Source organism: Heptranchias perlo, chromosome 2 (assembly GCF_035084215.1).
Source record: "Heptranchias perlo isolate sHepPer1 chromosome 2, sHepPer1.hap1, whole genome shotgun sequence".
In the NCBI taxonomy this organism is placed as follows: domain Eukaryota; kingdom Metazoa; phylum Chordata; class Chondrichthyes; order Hexanchiformes; family Hexanchidae; genus Heptranchias; species Heptranchias perlo.
In genome coordinates this window covers 59,052,043-59,077,696 of record NC_090326.1, presented here as the reverse complement: position 1 = coordinate 59,077,696, position 25,654 = coordinate 59,052,043, and the positions used below count along the sequence as shown (strand labels likewise).

General features: G+C 41.2%; 1 protein-coding gene across 3 annotated transcripts in view; it reads left to right on the top strand.

The window, feature by feature from the left end:
• Positions 1–25,654, top strand: part of LOC137339542 (triple functional domain protein) — a 522,426-nt gene that overhangs the window by 200,959 nt on the left and 295,813 nt on the right. For all 3 annotated transcript variants that reach the window (XM_068001904.1, XM_068001903.1, XM_068001905.1), the window contains exons 3-5: positions 1,219–1,333; positions 13,307–13,499; positions 16,487–16,999. In XM_068001904.1, coding sequence (XP_067858005.1) covers positions 1,219–1,333; positions 13,307–13,499; positions 16,487–16,999 — 821 coding nt within the window. The remainder of the gene's footprint in view (positions 1–1,218; positions 1,334–13,306; positions 13,500–16,486; positions 17,000–25,654) is intronic.

Below are 25,654 nucleotides of genomic sequence, written 5' to 3'. Positions count from 1 at the left end.
GTTTCATCTTACTCACTATCTCTTTTGTCATCCAGGGAGCCCTGGCTTTAGTTGCCCTACCTTTCTGCCTCGTTGGAATGTGCCTAGACTGTACCCGAACCATCTCCTCCCTAAAGGCCGCCCACTGTTCAATTACAATTTTGCCTGCCAATCTTTGATTCCAATTTATCCGGGCCAGATCAGTTCTCATCCCATTGAAATTGGCCCTCCTCCAATTGAGTATTTTTACTTTAGAGTGGTCCATGTCCTTTTCCATAGCTATTCTAAACCTTATGATACTGTGATTGCTGCTCCCAAAATGCTCCCCCACTGACACTTGCTCCACATGGCCCATCTCATTCTCTAGAACCAAGTCCAGCAATACCCCCTTCCTCATTGGTCGGAAACATACTGGTTAAGAAAGTTATCCTGAACATATTTCAAAAACTCCTCCCCCTCTGTGCCCCTTATTGTTAACTGGGGATTTCAACTATCTTAATATATCACTACTCTATAGCTTTTGCATCTCTCTGAAATTTGCCTGCAAATTTGCTCCTCTATATCCTTCCCACTAGTTGGTGGCCTATAGAATACTCCCAGTAATATAATGGTACCTTTTTTTTTCTTAACTCTAACCAAATATTGGGACTGTACAAATATTGGGAACCACAAATACTTGTATTTGCCTTGCTGAGTTTGAAACTCTATCCCGGAAAATTCAGTTAAAGTGGGGTGGGGGGGGAAACTCACCTCCATTGTCTGCAGTAGTTACCAGATGATGAGACTAACTTTATTTGGGTACTTAACACATACGTGATGAAAAATTTTCACTTGAGGCAGAATAATGCTGTAGAACCACATTTTCAGTCTGCCATGCATTGCTGTGCGGAGACGCTTCTGTATAGAGGTTAGGCACTTATCAATGACAAGTGGGATGGGACTTCTGGCCAGTCTTGCATGCCTCCTAGTCCAATGACCATCTCAGACTGACATATCTGTTGGAGCTATAAGTATTATAGTGACTACAATCAGTATTTACTACGCTTTTTTGCTCCATTTGGGGTCGCTGCAGCAGTGTGCATGGTATTTTCTACCTGTCATTTTGTAACATTTGATGCCTTGTATAAAGACCGATTTCCTTCCAAATACATTGGTAAGGAAACTCACTACAGGAACTTGTTTCAGAGAAGTCTGAAGAATTTCATGTCTTTATCAGTCCTTGAACATTTCTTTCTCCAGGTGGACGAGATAAGCGTGGAGGTCCTGTCTTGACATTTCCAGCACGCAGCAACCATGACAGAATAAGACAAGAAGATCTCAGGCGGCTTATCTCATATTTAGCTAATATCCCCAGGTATGACAAATGCATTGCATTTATTTACTTTGCAAAATATACCTGTGTTAGGAATTCTATACCAGTACAACTATCTGTCTTATGAGATCACATTTTTTCCCTCCAGAACTCTGTAATTCACTATCTTCAAAATGTGAGCCATTAATGAAAGGATAAATAATCTACCAAACATATATGTTGTAGAATTTTACTTTGACGCTAGTCAAAGACACTGTAGGGATGGTGAGTAAATAGCATTGAAAAGTAGTGCCTTATGACTGGTAATATAGGATTGCAAGTGTCTATGGCATAATATGTTACAGGACATCAACTACATAACTTGAAGATGCTGATTTTTTTTGCTCTTAATCTGATATTGGGATCTCTTTTTGCAGTTAGAAAGGCTTTGTGCATGTGCAAGAACTAAATTTGATGAGTAATGTCGTGCTGCATACTTCAGTAATATTTCCCACAGTTTTTTAAAAATGAAACTTGATTGTGTGCATTTTATATTATTTACTTGGTGCTTTTGTTCTACAATGTTTCAAAGCTGAATATTTGTAAGTTACGTTAAGGCTGGTGTGTGAGGGATGGAAGAAAGAAGATGCAGAGCTTCCGTGTCATCATGCTCCACTTCTGCGAGTGCTGATTTGGCATATTTACTTCCTCTCTTCTTATCTTTGATTTTGGATTCCCAGTTTTGATTCAAAATTGCAACCAGAGCTCACACTACAAATAAACTGTAACCTCTGCTGTTTTGTTTCTGATTTGTTTAATACAGCCTAGCTGAAGAAAGGATTTTCCTGGAATTAAAATTGACAGATATATATTGATAGAGGATAATAAATATAGATTAATTTTAGCACATTTTGCCAGTTGTAGAAACTGTAGGAATTTTTAATTCATCATATGATGTAAAAATGTTGTATCACTTTTTGTTGGCCTAATTTGGATTCATTCAGGTCACTCAAAAGTGAGGACACAATATCTGGTGTTATTAATAATTGTAATCAGGAAATAGAATTAATATAATTAATCCTTGCCATTTCTAGTAACCAATCAGAAAGGGAGTCTTGCTGAAAATTGGTGAATTCATTAAGGAATTTTATTTAATCTGCAGGACTGAAATATCTAAAACTGCTAATGACATTTCAAGGAGACTAAGTAGTGTTCAGGAAAGGATTTCTAAACCTTGAAAGAAAGATGTTAACCAGTTAAGGAGGTTGGAATTTAAGATGTCTAATTACAGAGAACTAATTTCCTTAACCATAACAGTTAGTATATGGTTCATGTCATTGTATTATTACTCTTGCCATCTTGCTAATATATGGAAATGTAAAATACTTCCAACCGATCATTAAAAACTTGTACAGCAAGTCAAAAATACACCTAACATGACTTGCTTAAACTGATGAAAGTGGCATGCATGATGGAGTACCAAAATGCTAAATTCAGTATGCTCACTCAAATATGTAGAGATAGTGAGGTTTTCCAGTTGCAACAAGAACAAACACATCTTGCATTTATACAGTGCCTTTAATGTAGAAAAAAGTCTCAAGGACCTTCACAGAAGCCTAAGGAAAAAATGGATGCCGAGCGTAGAAGGAGATGTTAGGAATAGTGACCAAAAGCTTGGTCGAAGAGATTAGTTTTAAGGAAGATTTAACAGGAGGAAATGGGGGAGAGTGGAGAGGTTTAGGGAGGGAATTCCAGAGTGTGAGTGGGGCCTAAGTGGGGTGAAGGGAGGCAGAATACGTAACAGTCTAGAATCAGAGGAATGGAGAGTTTGAGGTAGAGGTTAGAAATAGGGAGGAACAAGGCCACGGACGGATTTAAACACAAGGATGAGAATTTTTTAATTTGAAGTGTTGGGGAACTTGGAGCCAATGTAGGTCAGTGAGAAAAGGGATGATAGGCGAGCAGGATTTGGTGTGGGATAGGATATGGCAGCAGAGTTTTAGATGTGCTAAAGTTTACAGGGGGTGAAGATTGGGAGGCTGACCAGGAAAGCATTGGAATAGTTGAGTCTGGAGACTTCAGCGGCAAAAGGATTGAGGTGGTTGTGAAGTCAGGTGAGGTTACAGAGGTGGATTGAAGCAGTCTTAATGATAGAGAAAATATGGGGTCAAAAGCTCAGCCGTGGGTCAAATTGGACGCTGGCGTTGTGAAGTGTCTGGCTCAGTCTGAGACACTGGCCAGTGAGGGGGTTGGAGTCAGTGGCGAGGATGTGGAGTTTGTGATGTCGGCTGAAGTTGATGCTTCGGTCTTCCTAATTCAACCCTGGCTGCCTACCCTTCACAGATGATCTCATCACAGCAACACGAGCCATCTATGACTTCTAGTTCTGCCTTCATCGTCCAAGCAAAATAGCTTACATCAACATTTTCCAAATCCAAATATTGACCTCAATTTTTTTTCAATGACAACAAATTCAGCTCTGTAAGTTTCTCCCCCTAACTGTGGGTCCTTAGTCCCAGAATCTTCTTTTACAAATGCTCCCCAACAAGTCTGTGTTCTTTTGAAGATCAGGTGCCCAAAACCTCTCTCAATATTCCAAATGTGGCCTCATCAGTGATATGAGGCTGGAATCTTTTTTTAAAAACCATATATCTACTTAAATAGATAAAGATTACTTTGTATCTTTCTTATTGCAATGTACAGCTAGCTTTTCTGTTGTCCTTTTACTGCTCCTGATGGCCATTGTGGATATTCTCAATTGACTATTGTAAACTCAATCCTCACTACTTTTTGTTTTCTTGCATCTTGTCAAATATTTCAGTTTAATGCCTGAATTATTTTTGACCTTTTTGTGAAGTCATTATGATTTAGGTCTCAAATAAAAAATGTTTTCAGTGTGGAACTGATGAAGGGTCACATTCAAAATGCTAATGTATCTATGAGTTCAGATGCTTAGTGACCTGCTGTTCATTTTGACCACTTTCTGTTTTTATTTCAGATCTCCAGCATTTGTGCTTTCCTTTTATTTCCTGGTTGAGGTCTTGCTATGATTTTTTTCCATAAGGATATATTTTCATTCCATGACATTTAAAAATTCTCTTTTTCTTCTGTTTTAGTTTCTGGTTCTGTTTTGCTCACCTTACCTCTGGAACCATATCCCACTATATGTCTCTCCCGAGACCTCTGCCCACTGACTCCTGTGCATCTCTCTCTCTCTCCACTCCACCTTCAGCTGTGGCCTTACGCTTTGGAACTCACTCCCTCAACCTCTCCCTCAACCCCTCCACCTCTTTACTGCCCTCCCCACCTTTAAAAGCTTTTACAAAACACATCTCTTTGACCAAGCTTTTGGTCACCTCTCCTAACTCACCCACAGAAGCTTAGTGCCTTCTCCTTTTGTCCTCTATGAAGCATGTTGGGATGGTTTTCCATGATTAAGGCACTATTTAAATGCAAGTTTTTGTTGTTTCCCATTTAATCCTCTCCATAGATATAAAATGTACTTTTGTAAATTTGTACATCTCTGTATTGTTCAGTGTCTGTAATGTAAACCACATGATTAATCTTTTAAACCTAAGGATTTGTGATAATTCTGTTTTATTCAATGAGAATTGGTATGTTGGTTTTCGGTTGTTTCCAAAGGATGAACTGAATAATTAACGGTGATCTTTGTGTGTGCTTTTAATGAAGTTGTGCAGTGAATAAACTGTTGGAGTACATTGCGTGATGTAACAGAAATCAAAGTTGACATATTACTGTAAAATATAGTTTAAAACATAATTTTGAGATGTGATACCATCTGTGCAGATCAGTTGGCTAATTGAAAATCACATTATAAGTGTATATGTTTGACAGCAACGTGAAAGTTGACTGTTCAGATCACCACTAATTATTTTTTGTTGCATTTTGCTTCACTGTACTGTAAATCTTTAGGCTGTAGCTGTTTACATTGGTTGAGCACGAATGAAGTCTGTTTACAGCAGAAATGAAATTGTTTACAACACAGTGGAAGACCAAATGGCAGGCACCAAGAGACTGCAAACTTGAAATCTGAAAATAACTATTACCTGTTTATAAAATTTCTAACTTATGCATTTTCTGGGTGACTGTTTAGTTCATTTCAAAATATGAGCACTGAGGATTTATCCTAGATTTTCTTCACAATATAGGTTGCAGGCAGGTGACGCTCCCTAAAAATGAAATGGGTATTGGAGTGTGGTGGACACATTGCATATTCACTTCTTTAGCTGTTTTATTAGTGTAAAACACATGACCTGTTTTGTAAACTTGTTAGACCTTCTACTCTGTAAAATTGAAAAGAATATTCCAAGCTGTAGTCTGTGTGGAAGCAAACATGACTTGTACCCTAATGCTCAGTATGTTTAAAACTGTGGACACAAATTGGATTTAATAAGGTACACCAAACAGGGATGATACTATCATTTGAAGTGCCTTTTTCACACTTTTTCTCCATTAAATAATGTGCCAGCCAACATCCTCCAATTCTTCTCACACCAAAGAAAGTTGCACCAAATAGGCAATCTACCTGCTGTTTTGCTTAAATCCACTTTTACAAGGCTTTGAATAGTTGGGAATTTGGCAGAGTTGGTTGTGGCATTGGTTAGTCTTGTTGACTTGGATTTAAAATTGTATGCTGGAGTATTTCTTTCATGCTGAAATTTTTCTCAGAAGCGTTCATGATTCATCTTTTAAGGATTTTAATTTCATCTTCTACCTTTTGTGAACAGAAGTACAGTAAGCTTTCAAGAATGGTGGAAAATTATTAATGTCATTGTCTTTTTAAAAATTAGATATATTTGTCAAATTTCACATTTTGGCCATAGCTAGTGTATCAATAGATTTGAGAAGTGTAACAGAAACCAGCTGCAGATTTCAGATGTTTAGCTATACAATAAATGTGTACTTTGTATACCACAATTGGAGAAATATTTTACTGTAGTTAAGTATTGGTTTATATCCTGGGATTGTTATCACAGTGTTTGCCAGATGTTGCTTTTCGATAAACATCAAATGTCTTACACAAATATCATGTTGCCTTCCAAGACCCAAATACAGTTTTTGAAGCCCACTCAAAAATGTTTTCTGTTTTGTCAATATTTATGTTTTTGATAGTGAAGACAGCTTTTCAGTTTCCCTTAATTCTGTGATACCCAAGAATGTCCCATAATTGAAATTTTGAGAACACTGTTGTGTATTTGCTTTGAGGAGGTTTGTGGATTGGTGAAAGGTACTGAAAATCATAGCCTTTTCACATCCTGCATCTAATATGAATAGTGTCTTGCCTTTTTGTAAGGAGGGTAATATAGTAATGTAGATCAGTATATCCTACCGTGGCCTGCACTAATTGTTAGCTTTAAAATTAGAGTTAGACAGTGGTGCTGCTTAGTGTGCCAATATAAATAGCAACTACTAATGCCGTGCTTGTTAAGCTTGTTTAAATTAGGGCTGTTTAAATAGTTCTGCGAACATACTCACCCAAAGCATTTTCAACATAGCACTTATACTTCTGTCTATTTCTCTGTCTCATCCTCCTCCCCCAAAAAGTGTATATCCTGTCATTAAGGATCCCACTTGTTTCAGAGTAATGTATGTAGACTGGGCTCCATCAAAATTTCTGGTGGAGGATTGGACTTGCAGACTGAAGTGCCTGTCAGTGCTCGGACTCAAGCTGGAGCTTCCTGGTCATGGCTGTTAACTCAGATGGGAAAGCTCCTGAAGTAAATCACCAATCAAAGCACTGTTTATACTCTTGTTTATTTTGAGAACCACTGCTGTCATGTGGGTTCAAAGGTCAGATCCATGCAGGCATATTGAGTGGAATACAGTTTGTTTACTCTCTGAAGATGTATTTATTTATTTTGAAGACGGTTTTAAAATTTTGGGTGGTGTGCTAAACTTTCTTTGAATGAAACAGTAGAATGGAAGGTGATGGAAGGCTACCTCTCACTTAAAAGCCTCGTCATTTGTTGCCCTCCCAAGCCCCATGCCTCACTCAATCTCATAGAATCATAGAAAGGTTATAACATGGAAGGAGGCCACTCAGCCCATCGAGTCCGCGCCGGCTCTATGCAAGAGCAATCCAGATAGTCCCACTCCCCCGCCCTATCCCCGTAGCCCTGCATATTTTTTCCTTTCAAGTACTTATCCAGTTCCCTTTTGAAGGCCATGATTGAATCTGCCTCCACCACCCCCTCGAGCAGTGCATTCCAGATCCTAACCACTCGCTGTGTAAAAAAGTTTTTCCACATGTTACCTTTGGTTCTTTTGCCAATCACCGTAAATCTGTGTCCTCTGGTTCTTGACCCTTCCGCCAACAGGAACAGTTTCTCTCCGTCTAGACCCTTCATGATTTTGAATACCTCTATCAAATCTCCTCGCAACCATCTCTGTTCCAAGGAGAACAACCCCAACTTTTCCAGTCTATCCACGTAACTAAAGTCCCTCATCCCTGGAATCATTCTAGTAAATCTTTTCTGCACCCTCTCTAAGGCCTTCACTTCTTTCCTAAAGTGCAGTGCCCAGAACTGGACACAGTACTCCAGTTGTGGCCGGACCAGTGTTTTATAAAGGTTCATCATGACTTCCATATTTAGTACTCTATGCCTCTATTTATAAAGCCCAGGATCCTGTATGCTTTTTTAATCTCTTTCTCAACCTGTGCTGCCACCTTCAACGATTTGTACACATATACCCCCAGATCTCTCTGTTCCTGTACCCCTTTTAGAGTTGTGTCCTGTAGTTTATATTGCCTCTCCTCGTTCTTCCTACTGAAATGTATCACTTTGCATTTTTCTGTATTAAATTTCATCTGCCACGTGTCTGCCCATGTCACTAGCCTGTCTATATCCTCTTGAAGTCTATCACTATCCTCCTCACTGTTTACTATCCTTCCAAGTTTTGTGTCATCTGCACATTTTGAAATTGTACCCTGTACACCCAAGTCCAAGTCATTAGTCTGTATCAAGACAAGCAGTGGTACCAGCACCGACCCCGGTATACCTCCCACCAGCGTGAAAAACAACCGTTCATCAGTACTCTCTGTTTCCTGTCACTTAGCCAATTCTGTATCCATGTTGCTACTGCCCCCTTTATTCCATGGGCCGCAATCTTGATGATAAGCCTACCATGCGGCACTTTATCAAATGCCTTTTGAAAGTCCGTATACACCGCATAAACTGCATTGCCCTCATCTACCCTCCCTGTATACCTCATCAAAAAACTCAATCAAGTTAGTTAAACACGATTTGCCTTTAACAAATCCGTGCTGGCTTTCCCTAATCAATCCACCGCTGTCCAATTCTGTCCCAGATTATCGTTTGTAAAAGTTTCCCCACCACTGAGGTTAAACTGACTGGCCTGTAGTTGCTGGGTTTATCCTTACACCCTTTTTTGAACAAGGGTGTAACATTTGCAATTCTCCAGTCTTCTGGCACCACCCCCCGTATCTACAGATGTTTGGAAGATTATGGCCAGTACCTCCGCAATTTCCACTCTTCCCTCAGCAACCTAGGATGCATTCCTAGAACTCACCCTAAATATGAACTCCCCACTCACATTCTTGGTTGCCCCCTCAACCTCATAATTTCTTGTGGTCTCACCACTCCTAAAGTCTTGATCACCGACAAGGCTATCTCTGACCACTTCCTCTCACTTATCACTCACATCTCCTCACCTTATCCCCACCTCCAATCTCACTACCTTTTCCATCTGCTAATGGAAAGAACTACCCTAACTCACAGCAACTTTCACTTTCAAATTCCCAACTCCTTTTCCTCTGACACTGTACCTGTCTTCACCTGCCACAATACCTCTGCTGTTGCAACCCGCTAAATTGCTCCCTTGCCTTTGCCTTCAACATCCTTGTTCCTAGAAAACAGTTACTGCCTTCGACACCTGCTGTTCCCTCTGCTACAGCCCTCATCTTTGCTCTCTTAAATCAGAGGCATATACAACTGGCCTAATCATCCATTGACAGATTTGGCCCAACCACATCAAGCATTAGCATGCCCTGGTCAGTAAAAACCACCTGCTTCCCCAGCATCGTCTTAGAGGGCAAGGACATCCATATGCTCCTTGTCCTTAATTGATTGTTTCCTCAAACACCTTTTCTCCAAGAGCTCATGGATTTCTTCACCTTTAAGATTGAGACCAACTGTGCAGCTTCCTCAGCTGTTTTCCCCCCTTCCTCCTGACCTCACATCGACTTTAGCCATGACCCCACTTCATTTTGCAGTTTTTTTGTCCTCTTCAAGCTCATCTCATCCATGAGACTCACCTCCTGCTCCCTTCATGCCCTCCCCACTCAACTTCCACTTGTGGCCCCCATGCTAGCTGACGTAGTTAATGGTTCCCTTTCCTCAGGCTCTGCCCCTCTTTGTTTCGAAACAGACTTTGTCAGCCTCCTCATCTCAAGAAACTTACCCTTGACACATCTGTCCTCTTTAACTACTGCCTCATCTCTAACCTCCCTTTATTGTCTGAGGTCTTCAAACATGTTATCACCTCTCAGCTCTATGCCTTTTACTACTACTACTACTACCACTACCACAACAACAACAACATGTATTTATATAACGCCTTTAACATAGGAAAGTGTCCCAATGTGCTTCATAGCATAACTGGACAAAAATTGACATCGAACCAAAGAGAGATATTAGGAGCTTGGTCAAAGATGTGGATTTTAAGGAGGGTCTTAAAGGAGAGAAGTGGAGAGGTTTACAGAGGGAATTCCAGAGCTTAGGGCCTAGACGGCCAAAGGCATGAGCACCAGTAATGGGACAGAGTGGATGATGCATAAGAGGCCAGAGTTGGAGCAACACAGAGCTCTCAGAAGGTTGTATGGCTGGAGGAGTTTACAAAGATAGGGAGGGCCGAGGCCATGTAACGATTTGAAAACAAGGATGAGAATTTTAAATTGAAGGCATTGGTGTACCGGGAACCAATATAGATCACCGAGCTCGGGGCGATGATTGATTGGGACTTGGTGTGGATTAGCACGCAGGCAGCAGAGTTTTGGATGAGCTGAAGTTTATTAGAAGATAGGAGGCTGGCCAGGAGAGTATTGGTTAGTTGAGTCTGGAGGTAACAAAAGCATGGATTAGGGTTTCAGCTCAGGCAGGAATGCAGGCAGGCGATATTACAGAGGTGGAAGTAGGTGGTCTTTGTGATGGAGAGGATATAGGATCGGAATCTCAGCTTCGGGTTAAATAAGATGCCGAGGTTGCAAACAGTCTGTTTCAGCCTGAGACAGTGGCCGGGAAGTGGGATGGAATTGGTGGCGAGGGAATGGAGATTGTGGTGGGGGCTGAAGACAATGGCTTCAGGCTTCCCATTGTTTAATTGCAGCTCAACCAGGACTGGATATCGGATAAGCAGACTGACAACACAAAGGCAATGGAGGGGTGGAGAGAGGTGTTGGTGAGATAGAGTTGGGTGTCGTCAGTGTACATGTGGAACCTGAAGCTATGTCTTTGAATGATGTCGCCGAGGAGTAGCATGAAGATGAGAAATAGGTGGGGGCCACAGATAGATCCTTGGGGTACTCCAGAGGTAACGTGGTGGGGGCCGGAAGAAAGGCCATTGCAGCAGATTCTCTGACTACGACTGGATAGATAAGAGTGGAATCAGGTGAGGGCAGTCCCACTTTTTCCAGGGGCGGACACAGAAGGAAGTGGGGTTGGGAGGGGGAAGGGGGATGTTGGTGGAGAGGGATACAAGGAAGTGATCAGAGATGGCCTTATCCGTGATTGACATGATGGATGTAGAGGGGCCAGGTGAGATGGCACGATTGAGGGGGTGGCCTGGAATATGGGTTGGGGAATTTATGTGGAGAGAGAGATTAAGGGAGCATAGGAGGGCAGTGAACTCAGAGGAGAGAAGGCATGATGAGTTGAGATGGAGGTTGAAATCACTGAAGATGAGAAGTCCTTCGGTGCAGAGGCTGAGGGAGGAAAGCAGTGAAGATATCTCAGTGAGAAACTTGGCGTGGTACTTGTGTTTGTGGTAGAAAACAAGGATTTTAAAGCAGAGGTGAGAGGGGTGGAACAAGGTGAGATATTCAAAGGAGGAGAAGGTGCCATAGGTGTTGGGGACAGACCAAGGTGTGATTTTGTGATCAGGGCCACACCACCACCACAGCAATCTGGGTGGGGCAACTGGTGGAAGGTAGCCAGGCAGGGAGGCTGCATTAAGGTGGAAGGTGTCATCACCCGTCGGCCAGGTTTTTGTTAAGGCCATGATGCCGATGCAGTCATCCACAATAAGCTCATGGATGGCAACGGCCTTGTTCACAAGTGAACAGAGATTCTGGAGGGAGATGTGGACAGGGGTGGTAATAGCTGATTCGCTGGCAGATTCCACAGGGTCGGCGCTGGGAGGGGTGAGTGGGACTGGAAGGAAATTGGCAAGATTAGCCCCCGCCAGGTCCCTAAACTTGTACTGGGGTGGGGTGGAGCATATTTGGGTTCTGAACCTACTTCCAGATTTTAGTACTACCCTAATTAGACCTGAATAAGTTGGGGCTGGTTTATGCCAGTCATTATTGACAATTTTCAGATGAATTGGACCCCTCATTAGCTACTATAAATTGGACTGTAGATTCAGTTTTAACACATTTATTATTTTAGCCAACTGTAGAAGTGGAATGGTAAGTAAGAGAAGGTTTGAGTGGAAACAAAGTGAGGAAAGGAAAATTGGCAGGCATTTTGCTTCCAGTTATACATCAGATTCGGCTGGTAACAAAGCAGCATTGTTGGACCTCATTGCATTATCTGGAATTCCATTCATGTTATACAAGCATATGTACAGGATTTTCTGTTTTATTTTTCATTAATTTTTTGTGCCCATCAAATTGAAGGATGTCAGTGCTGAAGGCAATGGGTATTTTCCTGTTTTCAGCACCCAGTGCCAGCATCAAGTATTCCAAAGCCAAGTATAGCATAACCGGACGTAGAGAAACATTTCCTTTAAACTGACCTAACCATGTGACTTAACCATATCCTTGGAAGAGCTTTTAACTGAACCAAAACGAATGGGAAATAGTATCTGTCATAACTATGAATGAGGTTTACGATTTTGAGCCAGTTGATTGGTATCCATAAGAAACTGGGTTAAGACTAGCCAAATTCATTTCATTTAGGACCTCTAAAGCCAGTTTAGTGAAACGACTTTCATCTTGCTGATCTGGGATGGATCAAGCCCACATCCATGAGGTGAAATCCTCTCTGAAATCCTTAAACGGAGCTAACCAGTTCCGTTCCCATTTCTCCCATCACTTGTGCTTTAAATCCCTTCAATGCAGTTTCTGTCCTGTCCACAGTACCAAAATTGCCCTTTTTAAATCACCAATTACATCCTTTGTGTGACCATGGTGCTTTATCACTCCTCATCCTCCTTGACCTCATCTAAGGATACAGATGGGAAGGCCCCATGTTTGATCCCTAGTCTGTGCTGAAGCAACTAATCTCAACCAGGGTGGTGGTGGAGATGCTGAAATTGTTTTGATACCCTGCATTGAGGAAGAGGGAAATTAACTTGGTCCCCACTCCTAATAATTATCCAGTGACCTCTGTTAGAAATGCTTATTTGGATGTTTGGTGAGGACAGCATCAGACTCTGCTGTGATGCTCATATAACCTGCTGACGCTCACTGCCTAGGCTCACACATGAAGGATAATCACTTGGATGAGTATTGGAGGATGGAGGGTGCCCAGCATCTGTGGAACCATATTCCAGCAAGGAGTTCAGGAGAGAAGGAAACGAGAAAATTGACCGAAAAGGGAGAGGGGAAGTACAAGTTGCTTCAGGTCACGTATTTGAACAAAGCCATTCAATACATATTCTCTATCCCCCCAAAATACTTGGTTGAAGGTTGTGGGGATGGGGGGGTGTCACCAAAATCCAAAGCCATGTCGTGTATGTTTTCATTTGCTGCTGCTCTTCTCATGGTTACTGGTTTTCCCTGTATATATTTATATGTATATTACTTAGGATGTGACTTGTTTTTCTTTTCTCCAGTGAAGAGGTGTGTAAACGAGGGTTCACTGTGATAGTTGACATGCGTGGATCCAAATGGGACTCCATTAAGCCGCTGCTGAAGATTCTACAGGAGTCATTTCCTGGCTGTATTCATGTTGCACTGATCATCAAGCCAGACAACTTCTGGCAGAAGCAGCGAACTAACTTTGGGAGCTCAAAGTTCGAGTTTGAGGTACTTTCAGCTATAGATATTAGACTAATAACAAAAACAGTTTTTATGTTCTTCGGCTTCTAAAGCAAGAGTTTTTTGGCTAAGCCATTTAGCCTAATGTTTTTCCTTCCTATATAAAAGGATTTGAAAGCTTACTTTATGATTCAGTCATGTCGTTTGTACACAATTGTGCACAAAACAAAACCGTTTCGATAATGTGCGGAAATGCCTGAAGTTGCAAAACATTTTTTGAAGGCAAGCTCATTATTGTCATAATGCGATATAATTGTTTAACCTGGTTAAGCAACGATTAGGGGAGGTTTAAGAAACATAGTCCCTTGAGCTGTTAGGGACAGTACTAGTATACTGGATTGTACTTTCTCATTTTCAGTTTGATTGTGATTTTTTGGATGAAAATTTTATAATCACAGGGGCACCTGCTTCTCAGTTGTATTTTGGTGTGGCAAAGTTACGTTCAGCTCATTGTGCTTTCTGGTGGACTGCAATATTTAGTCAGTCTTCAGCTGCTTTTACATTGCTCTTTAATCAACAATCTTGCAGCATAGGTCTCCTACAGCTAGCAGCCATATCAAAGTAAACTTGTTGCATTTTTTTTTAGCATCATGGCAAAGAAGACCGGTTTTTCATTAGGTCTTCCTAACTGCAATCGGTCTTGTTGAGGCTAGTAAAATGCAGTAGTTTGTTTTGGGGTGACGTCAATGACTCCACTATTCTGCATACTGGTTTCTAGAAGCTAAGCTAAACGTGGGACCACGGCTGAGTCAGCAAACTCTTCTGAGAGCTGGGCTGCAATACAAAAGCCACTATAGTTCACAACATCACAACATGCTTAATGGACGCCCAGTCACATGAAAATGTTTTTTGTTAACTATGTGACAACAGCAATGATTTTCATTTGCAGCATACATTTGTGTAACAGCAACTTGCATTTAGTGCCATCAGCATAAAAAAAAGTCCCATGAGCCTTCACAAATGGAAATAAACGGGGATGGAGGTTGAGCCGTGGAAGGAGAAATTAGGATGGTAAGAGGGCATGGTTACTGAGAGACTGGTTGAAAAGAAGGGTTTTGAGGGGCTTTGAAACTGGTAGAGAGAAGTAGAGACGCGGAGGGCTTTAGAGAAGGAGCTGAAGCCTCTCACCAAACATGGGCCTACGGGAGAGAGTAACATAGAAAATTTCAGAGTCATGGGCTGTTGGGCTTGGCAGGGGGATATATAAGTTGAAGAGACAGGGCTAGTCAAGGATATGGAGTGATTTGAAAACCAGAATGAGGAGTTTAATATGTTCGAGGACAGCAAGCCAATGCAGGACAGGGAGGAAAGGGTGATGGGCACGTGGAACTTAATGTGGGACAAGGTGCAGGTGCTTGCATTTTGAGCAACTTGGAGTTTGCGGAGAGTGGAGGATGGGGAGCCAGAAAGACAGGCATCGGGATAAGTGAGTCGAGAGGTGCCAGAAGCATGGATAAGGGTTTCAGCAGTGCAAGGGCTGAAGTAGGGATGGAGGTGGGTAATGCTGTACAGGTATGAATAGGTAATTTGGTGATGGACATGATGTGGTGTTTAGAGCTCAATTCAGAATCAAAGAGGCCACCGAAGTTTTAGGCAGCCTGGTTCAATCTGAGTGAGTGGCCAGAGAAAGCGATGAAAGAGTGGAATTTATGGCAGGGGCCGTAAACGATGGCTTCAGTCTTCCCAGTGTTATGTCTTTGCTCATCTATGATATTGGATAGGCAGTCTGGCGGCACAGAGACAGTCGAGAGAGGAGGTGATGGAAAAGTAGAGCTGGGTATCATCAGTGTACATATGGAAACCGACCTTGCTTGCGGGTAATGTTGCCATGGGGCAGCATGTAGCTGAAGAAAAGAGAGGAGCTAAGTATAAAACCTAGGAGTGCTCTGGAGGTGAAGCTGTGAGACAGGAAGAGAAACTGTTGCTGTAGATGTGTTGGCTGCATTCGGATAGATAGTAGTGGAACTACAAAAGGGCACTTCCTTGGAGCTAAAACAATGAAGGAGAAGCAATTGAAGAAAATGTTATGGTCCACCTCAAATGCTGTAGGGAGATCAAGGAGTGATGTCAGCATAAAAAGTCTGAATTTAGTCCCGGCAATGATAACATTTCCTCCCGCCCCCCCCCCGCCCCAGTCCATTTAAAAAAAAACTTATCTTCTTCCTCCTGAAGGTATAGACTCATACTAGTGAATAGTTTCATGTTCAGTGTGTAAATGTAAAGGCATAAAAAAATCCACTAGCATAGGCATTTGGGCAGTGTAAAAAAAGAGCCCTCTTTAACCATGCTCTTAAAATCTATGTGTGTTTTTTCTCTGCCTGATGTTTCCAATTAAATAAATTATGAGCTTCATACCAAAAAGACACAGTACACATAAGGTAAAGTCTAAAATGGGAACTAGTTTTTAAGTAATTAAAAAACTGCAATGGTTGAGACACTTTCCTTATATATAAGAATCGTGTAAACCATAGACAGCTGCAATGTTTGATTGTTAATTGATTTACAAATAATCTACAAACAATGAAACCTTTAGTGCAGTGTCTGTTCTCAAGTTTTTGTCAATATCAAAATCACAATCACTGTTTTGCTGAGGGACACTTTTAGGAATGCTCCAAACACTGCATGGGGCATGGGTTTGAGCCACCAATCCCTACGAAGTGGGGAGAAATCTTTAAGACCAGTATTTTTGAACCGCAGGTCATCGTTTTCATATTTTTAACGTTCTATGGAAATTGAGATAGTTCTGCCTCCTAAATATATTCCTTTGCTTTCTCTCACTGTATGATAGAGGAGAGGAAAAAGCTCTGAATCCTAGCTGTGAAAAACATAAAGCAAGAGTTCTGTCAGGATGAATCGAAATTGACATGCAAGTGGTTCCTGGGCTATATTATGTGTACCACTACTTAAGTGTAATCCTTAATAGTGAATAATTAACCGACTAGGTTAACTCGTGTTTTTATTCTGTCTGTTTTTAGACCAACATGGTGTCCATAGAAGGTCTTACCAAAGTTGTTGACCCATCCCAGCTCACTCCTGAGTTTGATGGCTGCCTGGAGTACAACCATGAGGAGTGGATTGAAATCCGTGTGGCCTTGGAGGACTTCATAAGCAATGCATCACACATGTTGTCCAGATTGGAAGAGCTGCAGGAGATGTTAGCCAAAAAGAACTTCCCTCAGGACTTGGATGGAGCTAGAAAGATGATTGATGAGCATACGCTACTGAAGAAGAAAGTCATCAAAGCTCCCATTGAAGAGCTGGACCTAGAAGGGCAAAAATTGCTGCAAAGGATTCAAAGCAGTGAAAGTTTTCCCCATAAGAACTCCATATCAGGGAATGCAGACTTTCAGGGTCTTGTACCAAAAGTGTCCAGTATGCTGGACAGACTGCACTCAACCAGACAGCATCTGCATCAGATGTGGCACATACGCAAGGTGAAACTGGATCAGTGCTTTCAGCTCAGGCTCTTTGAACAAGATGCAGAAAAGGTGAGGATAAATGAACCATTCAGGATACATTAACAAACTTTGTTGGTCTTGGAGAGATTATGTTATTCCTAGATTCATGAATTTAATTTGAATTAATATATTATCAGTTTAGCATGTAAACTTTATTTTGTACGTACTTTAAATCAAAACTGTGTAAGTTGAGCATCTTTTTAATTGATTATTCAGAATAATTATGAGAATACTGTACTATAAAGGAGTTCTGATAAGGCTTATAAATCTTTTAAAATATGTTGAACTGAAAATGGAGTCTAGAGGAAGGTACATGAGGTGAAGACCCAAAATAAAATTCTATTATTTATATATTAATAAATTGCTTGTGGCATTATCCGCAGACGAGTCGGAATCTGGAATATTCAGGGTAAGAGCAGGAAGGTTGGAAATGGGTCGAAAATTGAATCACCATCAAAAGGCCAGATCAGGAAGTCAGCCAATGGCCAAGCACTGTCACCTTTTCCCAAACTTAATGTATGACAGAAACTGTTACTATGGCCAAGGGGGCTGGAAGATCCACAAAATGGAAAGGGGTGAGATGCACATCAGTGCGGAGAGATTTACAAGGGGCAAGATCTGGAACGGGAAGCAAAGAGATGCATTAGGGGGGAATCTATAATCGTGTAATAAAGCGGGGAGGTTTAGAATAGTGGGACGCAAATCAAGAAATTGGAGAGTGGGACATGCATAGCAAAGAGGAACCCACAGCAATAGGTGGGGACTTGCACAAGCGGTATTAGATCTACGAAGATGGAGGCTTCAGGGGATGGGGAAATGGACAGACACAAAAGTGGGGAGATGCACATAACATCATTGGAGCAGTGCAGGAGATATCCCGCTGCCAACCCTAGGGGCTGGGTCTCATCAAAATTGCTTGGGAGATGGGGCACCAAATATCCAGCTGGGTCGCACAAAGGCAGCGGGGCATAAATTGACAGCAACAAATTATAAAAATATGAAACACACACACAAACAGCTAAGTGCCTGCTTGGCTCACTGACCTTTGAGTCAGAGGGTCATGGGTTCAAGCCTCATTCCAGGGCTTAAGCACATAACCTAGTGCAATACTGAGGGGGTGCTACATTGTCAGAATGCTGTCTTTTGATGGAGATATTAAACTGAGACTCTGTCTGCCTGTTCAGGCACTATTCAAAAAAGAGCAAGGGAGTTCTTCTGAAGTCCTGGCCAAAAATTAGCTTTTAAACACCATTAAAACAGATTAACTAGTCATTAATCTCATTTGTTACTGTGGGATATTGTTGTAATTCATTGGCTGTGAAGTGCTTTGGGATACCCTGAGGGTGTGATGGGCGCTTCATATAAATGCAAATTATTTCTTTCATCCTAATCAAAAATACATATTTCTATACATGAAAATAAAAACAGTATACTTTTCCACGGTCTCTCGGGGGTGGAATTGGAGCAGGGGATGAGTGCTGCCAGTGGGGTGCCAACTACCAGCCCGCAACCAGGCCACAAAGGGGAAATTCCTAACAATTTAGAACGCTGCGCTATTAGTGGTGGCAAGAGATGGCGGAAAAACAAACCTTCAACTAATTTAAACAGCACATAGGAACAGGAGTAGGCCGTTCAGCCCCTGAAGCCTGTTCTGTCATTCATTCAGTTAGATCATGGGTGATCTGTGTCTTAACTCCATTTACCCGCCTTGGTTCCGTAACCCTTAATACATTTGCCTAACAAAATTCTCTCAATCTCAGATTTGAAATTTTCAATTGTCCTAGCCTCAACAGCTTTTTGGGTGAGAGTTCCAGATTTCCACTTCACTTTGTGTGAAGAAATGCAACCTAACATCACCCTTGAACGGCCTAGCTCTAATTTGAAGGTTATGCCCCCTTGTTCTGGACTCTTCCCCCCAGAGGGAATAGGGTAGATAGAGAGAAACTATCAATTCCTTTAATTATCTTAAACACCTCAAATAGATCACCCCATTAATCTTCTATACTAAAGTGAATACAAGCCTAGTCTATGCAACCTGTCTTCATAATTTAACCCTTTTAGCCCTGGTATCATTCTGGTGAATCTGCTCTGCACCCCTCCCAAGGCTAATCTATACTTCTTGAAGTGCGGTGCCCAGAACTGAACGCAGTACTCTAAATGGGGCCTAAGAGTTTTATATAACTGTAACATAACTTCCACCCATTTGTATTTCAGCCCCCTTGAGATAAAGGCCAACTTTTTAATTATTTTTTGTAGTTCTACACTAGCTTTTAGTGACTTCTGTACTTGGATCCCTAAATCTCTCTGCTCCTCCACAGTTCCTAACTTCCCACCATTTGGAAAATACTCTGATCTATCTTTCTTGGGTCTAAAGTGGGTGACCTCACACTTTCCACATTGAACTCCATCTGCCACAGTTTTGCCCACTCACTTAATCTATCAATGTTCCTTTGCAACTTTATGCTTCTATTTGCACTACTTACTGTGCCAGCTAACTTGGTGTGGTCAGCAAACTTAGATATATGGCTCACTATTCCTTCACCTAAGTAATTTATAAATATAATGAAAAGCTGAGGCCCCAATACAGGTCCCTGGGGGACACCGCTAGTCACATCCTGCCAATTGGAGTACATAACCATTATCCCTACTCTCAGTCTCCTACCCCTTTACCAATTAAGGTTTTAGTTTAAAAATATAAAAGTTAAAATGTTTAAAAATATTTTTAAAAACTCATCAGTTTAAAAAAAACAGTTACACTGAATCTATAGGAACAGATCAGCAACCTGGAGAATATACCGATTGTAATGTGACAGTCAAGTGTGACCGTCACGTTCTAATATAGCACCATTTATTGGCATCACGGGGATACATGCGGACATCTTAACATGGGATTTCCCATAGGAAGTGTCTACATTGGACTTTTCGATGGAATATGTGACGCACATAGCGGTTTTAATATATTACTAGTTGATGTCCCTTGGAGTTGCACACAGTTAAGACCAAGTGTAATCCTCAGGTGAAGCAGGGTTAGAAAGCAAGAGATAATTGAATCAGAGGATGCAGTCATATTTGAGTCGCCATTTTAAAGTCCTACATTCTATCCTTATTTTTATACTTGAGTTATAAATTCTTTTGTCCACATTTTTAATGGAAATTGTGTATATAAATTTATTGTGCTTTAATTACACTCTCCTGCCAGTGACAATGCAGCAGTGCCTCCATCAGCAGGTGGGTGCAATGATAAGTTTACTTCAGCAGTTTCCATTATAAAATTGGACATAAGAATTTATTTTGAAATGTGTGTGTATATATATAAATATAAAAAATTAAAAGCCTTGTGTGTAGCATGTACTTCTTGGGACACTTCTCATGTCAGAGTTTTCCCATCACACTCTTCTGACTCACTGTGAACAATGCCATGGGAGATCTGCTAGTATCCTATATAAAAATTTTGAGAAAATCCATTAAATCTCAGATGCCATACCGGTTATCACAAAATGTTTTGTTTAAAGAAAGCTAATCATTTTTTTCTGGTGTCTTCTGACCTAGAGCTGGAAATTTCTGAGCAAACTGCTCTCACCATCACATATAATCTGTAGTTGACCTTAGTATGTGTACAATATTGAGATTTTGTAGTCTTAAAGAGACAGGCCTAGTTAAACACAGCAGCAGAATAATCAATTGTGCATTGCAAGATCTAATGCCCTCGTCACTATAAAACAGCTTATCATTCGACTTACCCTGAGTACAGTTGGTGCATATTTTTAGATTTCTCTGTTTTCTCCCTAAAAGATATTTTATCCCTGTAAGGCTTCTCCATGGCTTTAAGCTGTTCTATAGTGATCAGTCAATAGGCGATGCACCTCAGTGGGCTGAGATTGATAGTCCTTTTCCAGAATTGAATTACTTTCCTTCCTGGAGATGTTCCAACTGTTGTAGTGACCTAAATCAGTAGTTTGTATCACAGTTTTAATTGACATGTTAACTTGCTACTCATTGGTGGAGCACCAATTGGCAGTGACCAATACCTCGTGTTAGCTTGGCCCAGGCTATTCTATCCTCACAGTGGCTGAAGAAGGGTGATTGGTTGCTGGAGACAGGGAACTCTAAAAAGAGAAAAACAGAAATATAAATCAAAATTTTGAAAATTGAATTTTTGGGCTTCATTAGCCATACTTTGGGATTCATTTCTGTATCCAAGTTCAAATCTTGGCTTGGTTTATGGCATTCCTACAGTATGTTTCTTGTCACTAAAGAGAGCTGTAACTATTGGACTGATGCTGTGTAGGACTTCCAGAGCAGTCCTAAGAAAGGCTCAGAATCTAGAGACATGTTAACTTTCAAGGTTTATTGAACAAATATGTGATTACAAGCAAACAAATACGTCCATTATACTTACAAGTAGGATATCCATCAGGGACCAAGAGCGATAACAATCCATGCCGGTTCTTGATCAGAAGTATCCCCCAAAGAAAGGGACACCTGCGAAAATGAGACACTCATTGATGGTCCCAAATAATTTACTGTACATACAATGACCATTTTGAAAATAGGGACACCTGCAAATAAAGGACAACTGATGCAAGTCCCTTGGGTGTCCCTAATTTACAGGTTTCACTGTACATTGCGTTCTACATTTATACCTTTACCATAACACCTATTTTTGATTATAATATATGATGTAATTCTAGCACCATGTGTTATCCCTTTGTCTGAAAACGGACTCAAACCAAATTTGTCCAGCTCTTCAGTCTATCATTTGGCTAATCTTGGCACAAAACCATTAGACATGAGGCCCCAGTTCTTACCTCTTACTCAAGGTTACTTCATCTTGTGTTTCTTGTTTCTTCCAATAGTTTTCCTTTATACTTAGACTTGTCTGTTCCGTATTAACCTCCCTCCCTCAACTATTTTAACTTATACACTCATAAAGTCATATGATATAAGTTTTCTCTAAGAGATTATTGTCTCAACCCAGTTTTTCAGGAATACAGTTCATTACTTCTACACCAGCTGCCTTATTTTGCTCGAGCTGTCTGTTTTGCTCAGCATTGTCCCTGGCACATGCTGTTCTCTCTTACTGTAGCTCCCGACACTAATTAACCCATGATGCTTTTTACCTATATCATGCTGTTAACCTATTATATTACACACTATCCTGCAGTAACATTTAGTTATTGATGTTTGCCACTAGAGGCAGCTGAGTATTGTAGCAATACATTTGCAGAAGACAAAAAACAAGATACTGCCTAATGCTGGAAATCTGTAAACAAAAACAGAAAAAGCTTGGACATACTCAGCAGGTCAAGCAGCATCTGTGGAAAAACAAAAGTGGATTTTTATCCAGGACACACTCAGCAGTAAAGTAAAGCCGAATTACAGTCAGAAGCTCAGCAGGTAACAGCAGCGGGTGGGGATTGGGTTGTAGGCTAGAAAAGGTTATCGTAAAGTTTTAAACTACTGAGGAGCAGAGTCATGACAGCTGAGAAGTCCACTGAAGTCCAGCAGAGCTGCATATTCCTGATGGCAGAGGAATCTCCCAGGAGACTGGGAAGTCAAATTTGAGCAGATTTCCAGGTGTCGAAAAGAGTTCGGTAAAAACACAGAATGAGCAGGGTTGGGGGAATGAGCAATGTGCGCTGTACAGGTAGTTTTGAACTTGTAGTTTAGGTTAAAATGTGCCCATTATTGGGGCCAGGGATCTTAAGCAGGAGAAAAGGGCAAAGAATGGCAATGGATGGCCACGGATAGTATTGCAAAGGAGAGGAGCTCAATTAAGGAGCTGCCAGCTCAGGAACCATCTTGTTTTCCTTGAAACTAGATCCATCCCCAGAAATTCCTACTGTAAAAGAAATGGAGGATATGGGTAAAGTCTGAAGTCAGTGTTCTGATCAGCAGACTGCAGAATGCCCAGGGGAAAGATGAAATAATTGTTTCTGAAGCTATTCTGTCTACAGTGTGTAAATTTTACTATACTGATTGTATTATTTCCTAATAAGTTGAGGTCGAAGATCAGCCATATCCTATTGAATGGCAGAGCAGGCTCAAGGGGCCGTAGGGCCTACTCCAGCTCCTGCTCCTGCTCCTATTTCTTATGTTCCAATAGTCAGCTGTACATTATCACTGTGTTTATATTGTAGCCCTTAATTCTTCAGTAAGGCCATCATCATGCATCAGTTGTCCTGTATGGAGTCCTGACTGTTGATCCACCACTCGTCACTGTTTTCTTCCCTCCCTCCACCCCCAAAAAACAAAACCAGAATCGGGTACATTGTGACAGAAAATAATGGCCACGTAGTATTAATCAGTCATTTCATTTCAGGGTTCAAATGATGATTAGAAGCTAATAGAGTTTTGCTTTTAAGGCATCCCTTAACGAGATTTCGGCCTTGTAAACACTCAGGTAAAGAAGACTATGGACCTGTTGTTAAAGTGAAAACTTTAGCCAGATGAGGTAGAAATTATATTTATTGGAAGGAGGACAGGATTAGTGGCATAATCTTGCATTATCCACTATAATTATAATTACTGTTCTGTTCTCCAGCACATGCTCACTTTGATAGAGCAAAAGTTCCTCCCCACAATTATTTAAAACTACATATATGTGTGTGTGCATGAAATGTATGAATATTTATTATAAGGATTTTTCTCCCTGCAGAGATCATTACTGTGATTGTGAATGTCTGTTGTGAAGTGTCAGCCTTGGCTCAGTGGTAGCACTCTTTTGCCTCTGAGTCAGAAGGTCGTGGTTCAAGCCTCTAAGGAATAAATGTTGGCTAGAACATTGGGAGAAATCCCCTGCATTCCTTTGAATAGTGCTATGGGATTTTTTACGTCACCTGATCCCATGGCACTATTCAAAGGAGTGCTGGGGATTTCTCCTGATGTCCTAGCCAACACCACCCAAAAAAAACAGATTATCTGATCATTTATCTCATTGCTGTTTGTGGATGTTTGCACAGTGAAAATAGGCTGCTGCGTTTCTGTACATTACAATAGTGACTACACTTTAAAAGTAATTCTTTAGTGGTGAAGTGCTTTGGGACGTCCTGAAGTTGTAAAAGGCGCTACATAGTGCAAGTTCTTTCTTTGATCTCTACATGATCACCATGCCCAAACCTGCTTTGTTTCATTGTGTAGATACTGGAGAAGACATTTATCATCAGTCATTTCTAATATTGGTACTCCGCCTACTTGCTTTACACCAAAAGGAATAGGTTTGTAACACAGCCAAAGATCTTGATCATTGTATTTTGCACAATATTTTATTCACATTTGTTTTGCTCATGGTCATTGCATAAAATTCTTGTCACCCTACCACGATTTCATGAATTGCTAAATTTGCCTGCGGTTAATGAAATACAACCATAAAGAATCATGTTTCTCAACATTTTCAGAACAAGGTAAGTGAGGACAGTAAGCCAAAGTAGTCCAGCCACTCCAATTTGGGTGTTGTCAAACTCAAATGGACACTAACTGACCTGAAGGATACACCAATACCACAAGGTGTTGAGCACTGTATGGGAGTTCACCAGCATAAGATGATGTTGGCACTAAGAGGCGCCACATGCCCTTTTCTAGCCCTAGGTGCCAAAAGGTTACTATCAGTCTAATAACATGGGGCTTCCCTTAAATAGGGACCTCCTCAGCAATCTCAACACCACATGTAAGCATTGGGTACCATTCAGATTACATATAATTGCATAGAATGTACAGCACAGAAACAGGCCATTCGGCCCATCTGGTCTATGCAGGCGTTTATGCTCCATTTGAGCCCCCTCCCAACCCTATCAACATATCCTGCTAGAGCAATCGAAGCAAACATAAATATCCCTCTGACAGATATTGATAGGCCTTCTGAACCATAACCCAAGAAAGTATCTTGAAATAATCCTGGCTTTGTATTCTCAGGTCCCCAATGTGGGGGTTACCCACTTTTACGTTTACAGTAAAGTGGTGATCCACACAGTTGGGGATTCCCCTTTGTCAGACTTCTAAAAATTCCCACTAGGGGGTGGACTTGAGGAAACAGGTGAAACCGGCATCCTGCCCCAGACAATATGCAGGGGAGTCGCGGCCCACCTCAGGACTGATTTGACTCTGAGCTGTCAGTGACTCTTCGGAATCAATAAGGACGTTATTGTATGTATTCAGGACGAGAAAAGGCGATCAGGTAATACATGCCCCCCCCACCCCCGGCTTCGTACTGGACTCAACCCCATATTCCCCCATCCTTCCCTCCATGTTGTCGTCCCCCCCCCGCCCCCAAACATCCTGAGAGAAGCAAAAGGGTGAGTCCTGTAGTTAATTCAGGAAATCTCTGTCAAGAATTCCTCTCCAATCCCCAGGAGGCCCAAAATCTTACATTCTGCAATAATCTCATAATTTTCCAAATGTAGCACATAGGTGCTTCCTAGTCATCTCTCAATCAGCTTACAATAAATAACACGTGCAAGTCTACCACATGGACCAATGCTCACACATTTCTAATTATTACTGTTTAGATTTAGTTGCAGCACACAATACCTCTGGCAGACTTGTCGGAATAGTTAGTGTAATGACTCCTGTACCCTACTGCATTGTATACCTATGGTATGTAAAGGAAGCTAAATTAAGAAGAAGCATAAGAATACTTAGCTAGTAGGGTTGCCTTCGTTCTTGATGTGCATCATTCAGACATCATAA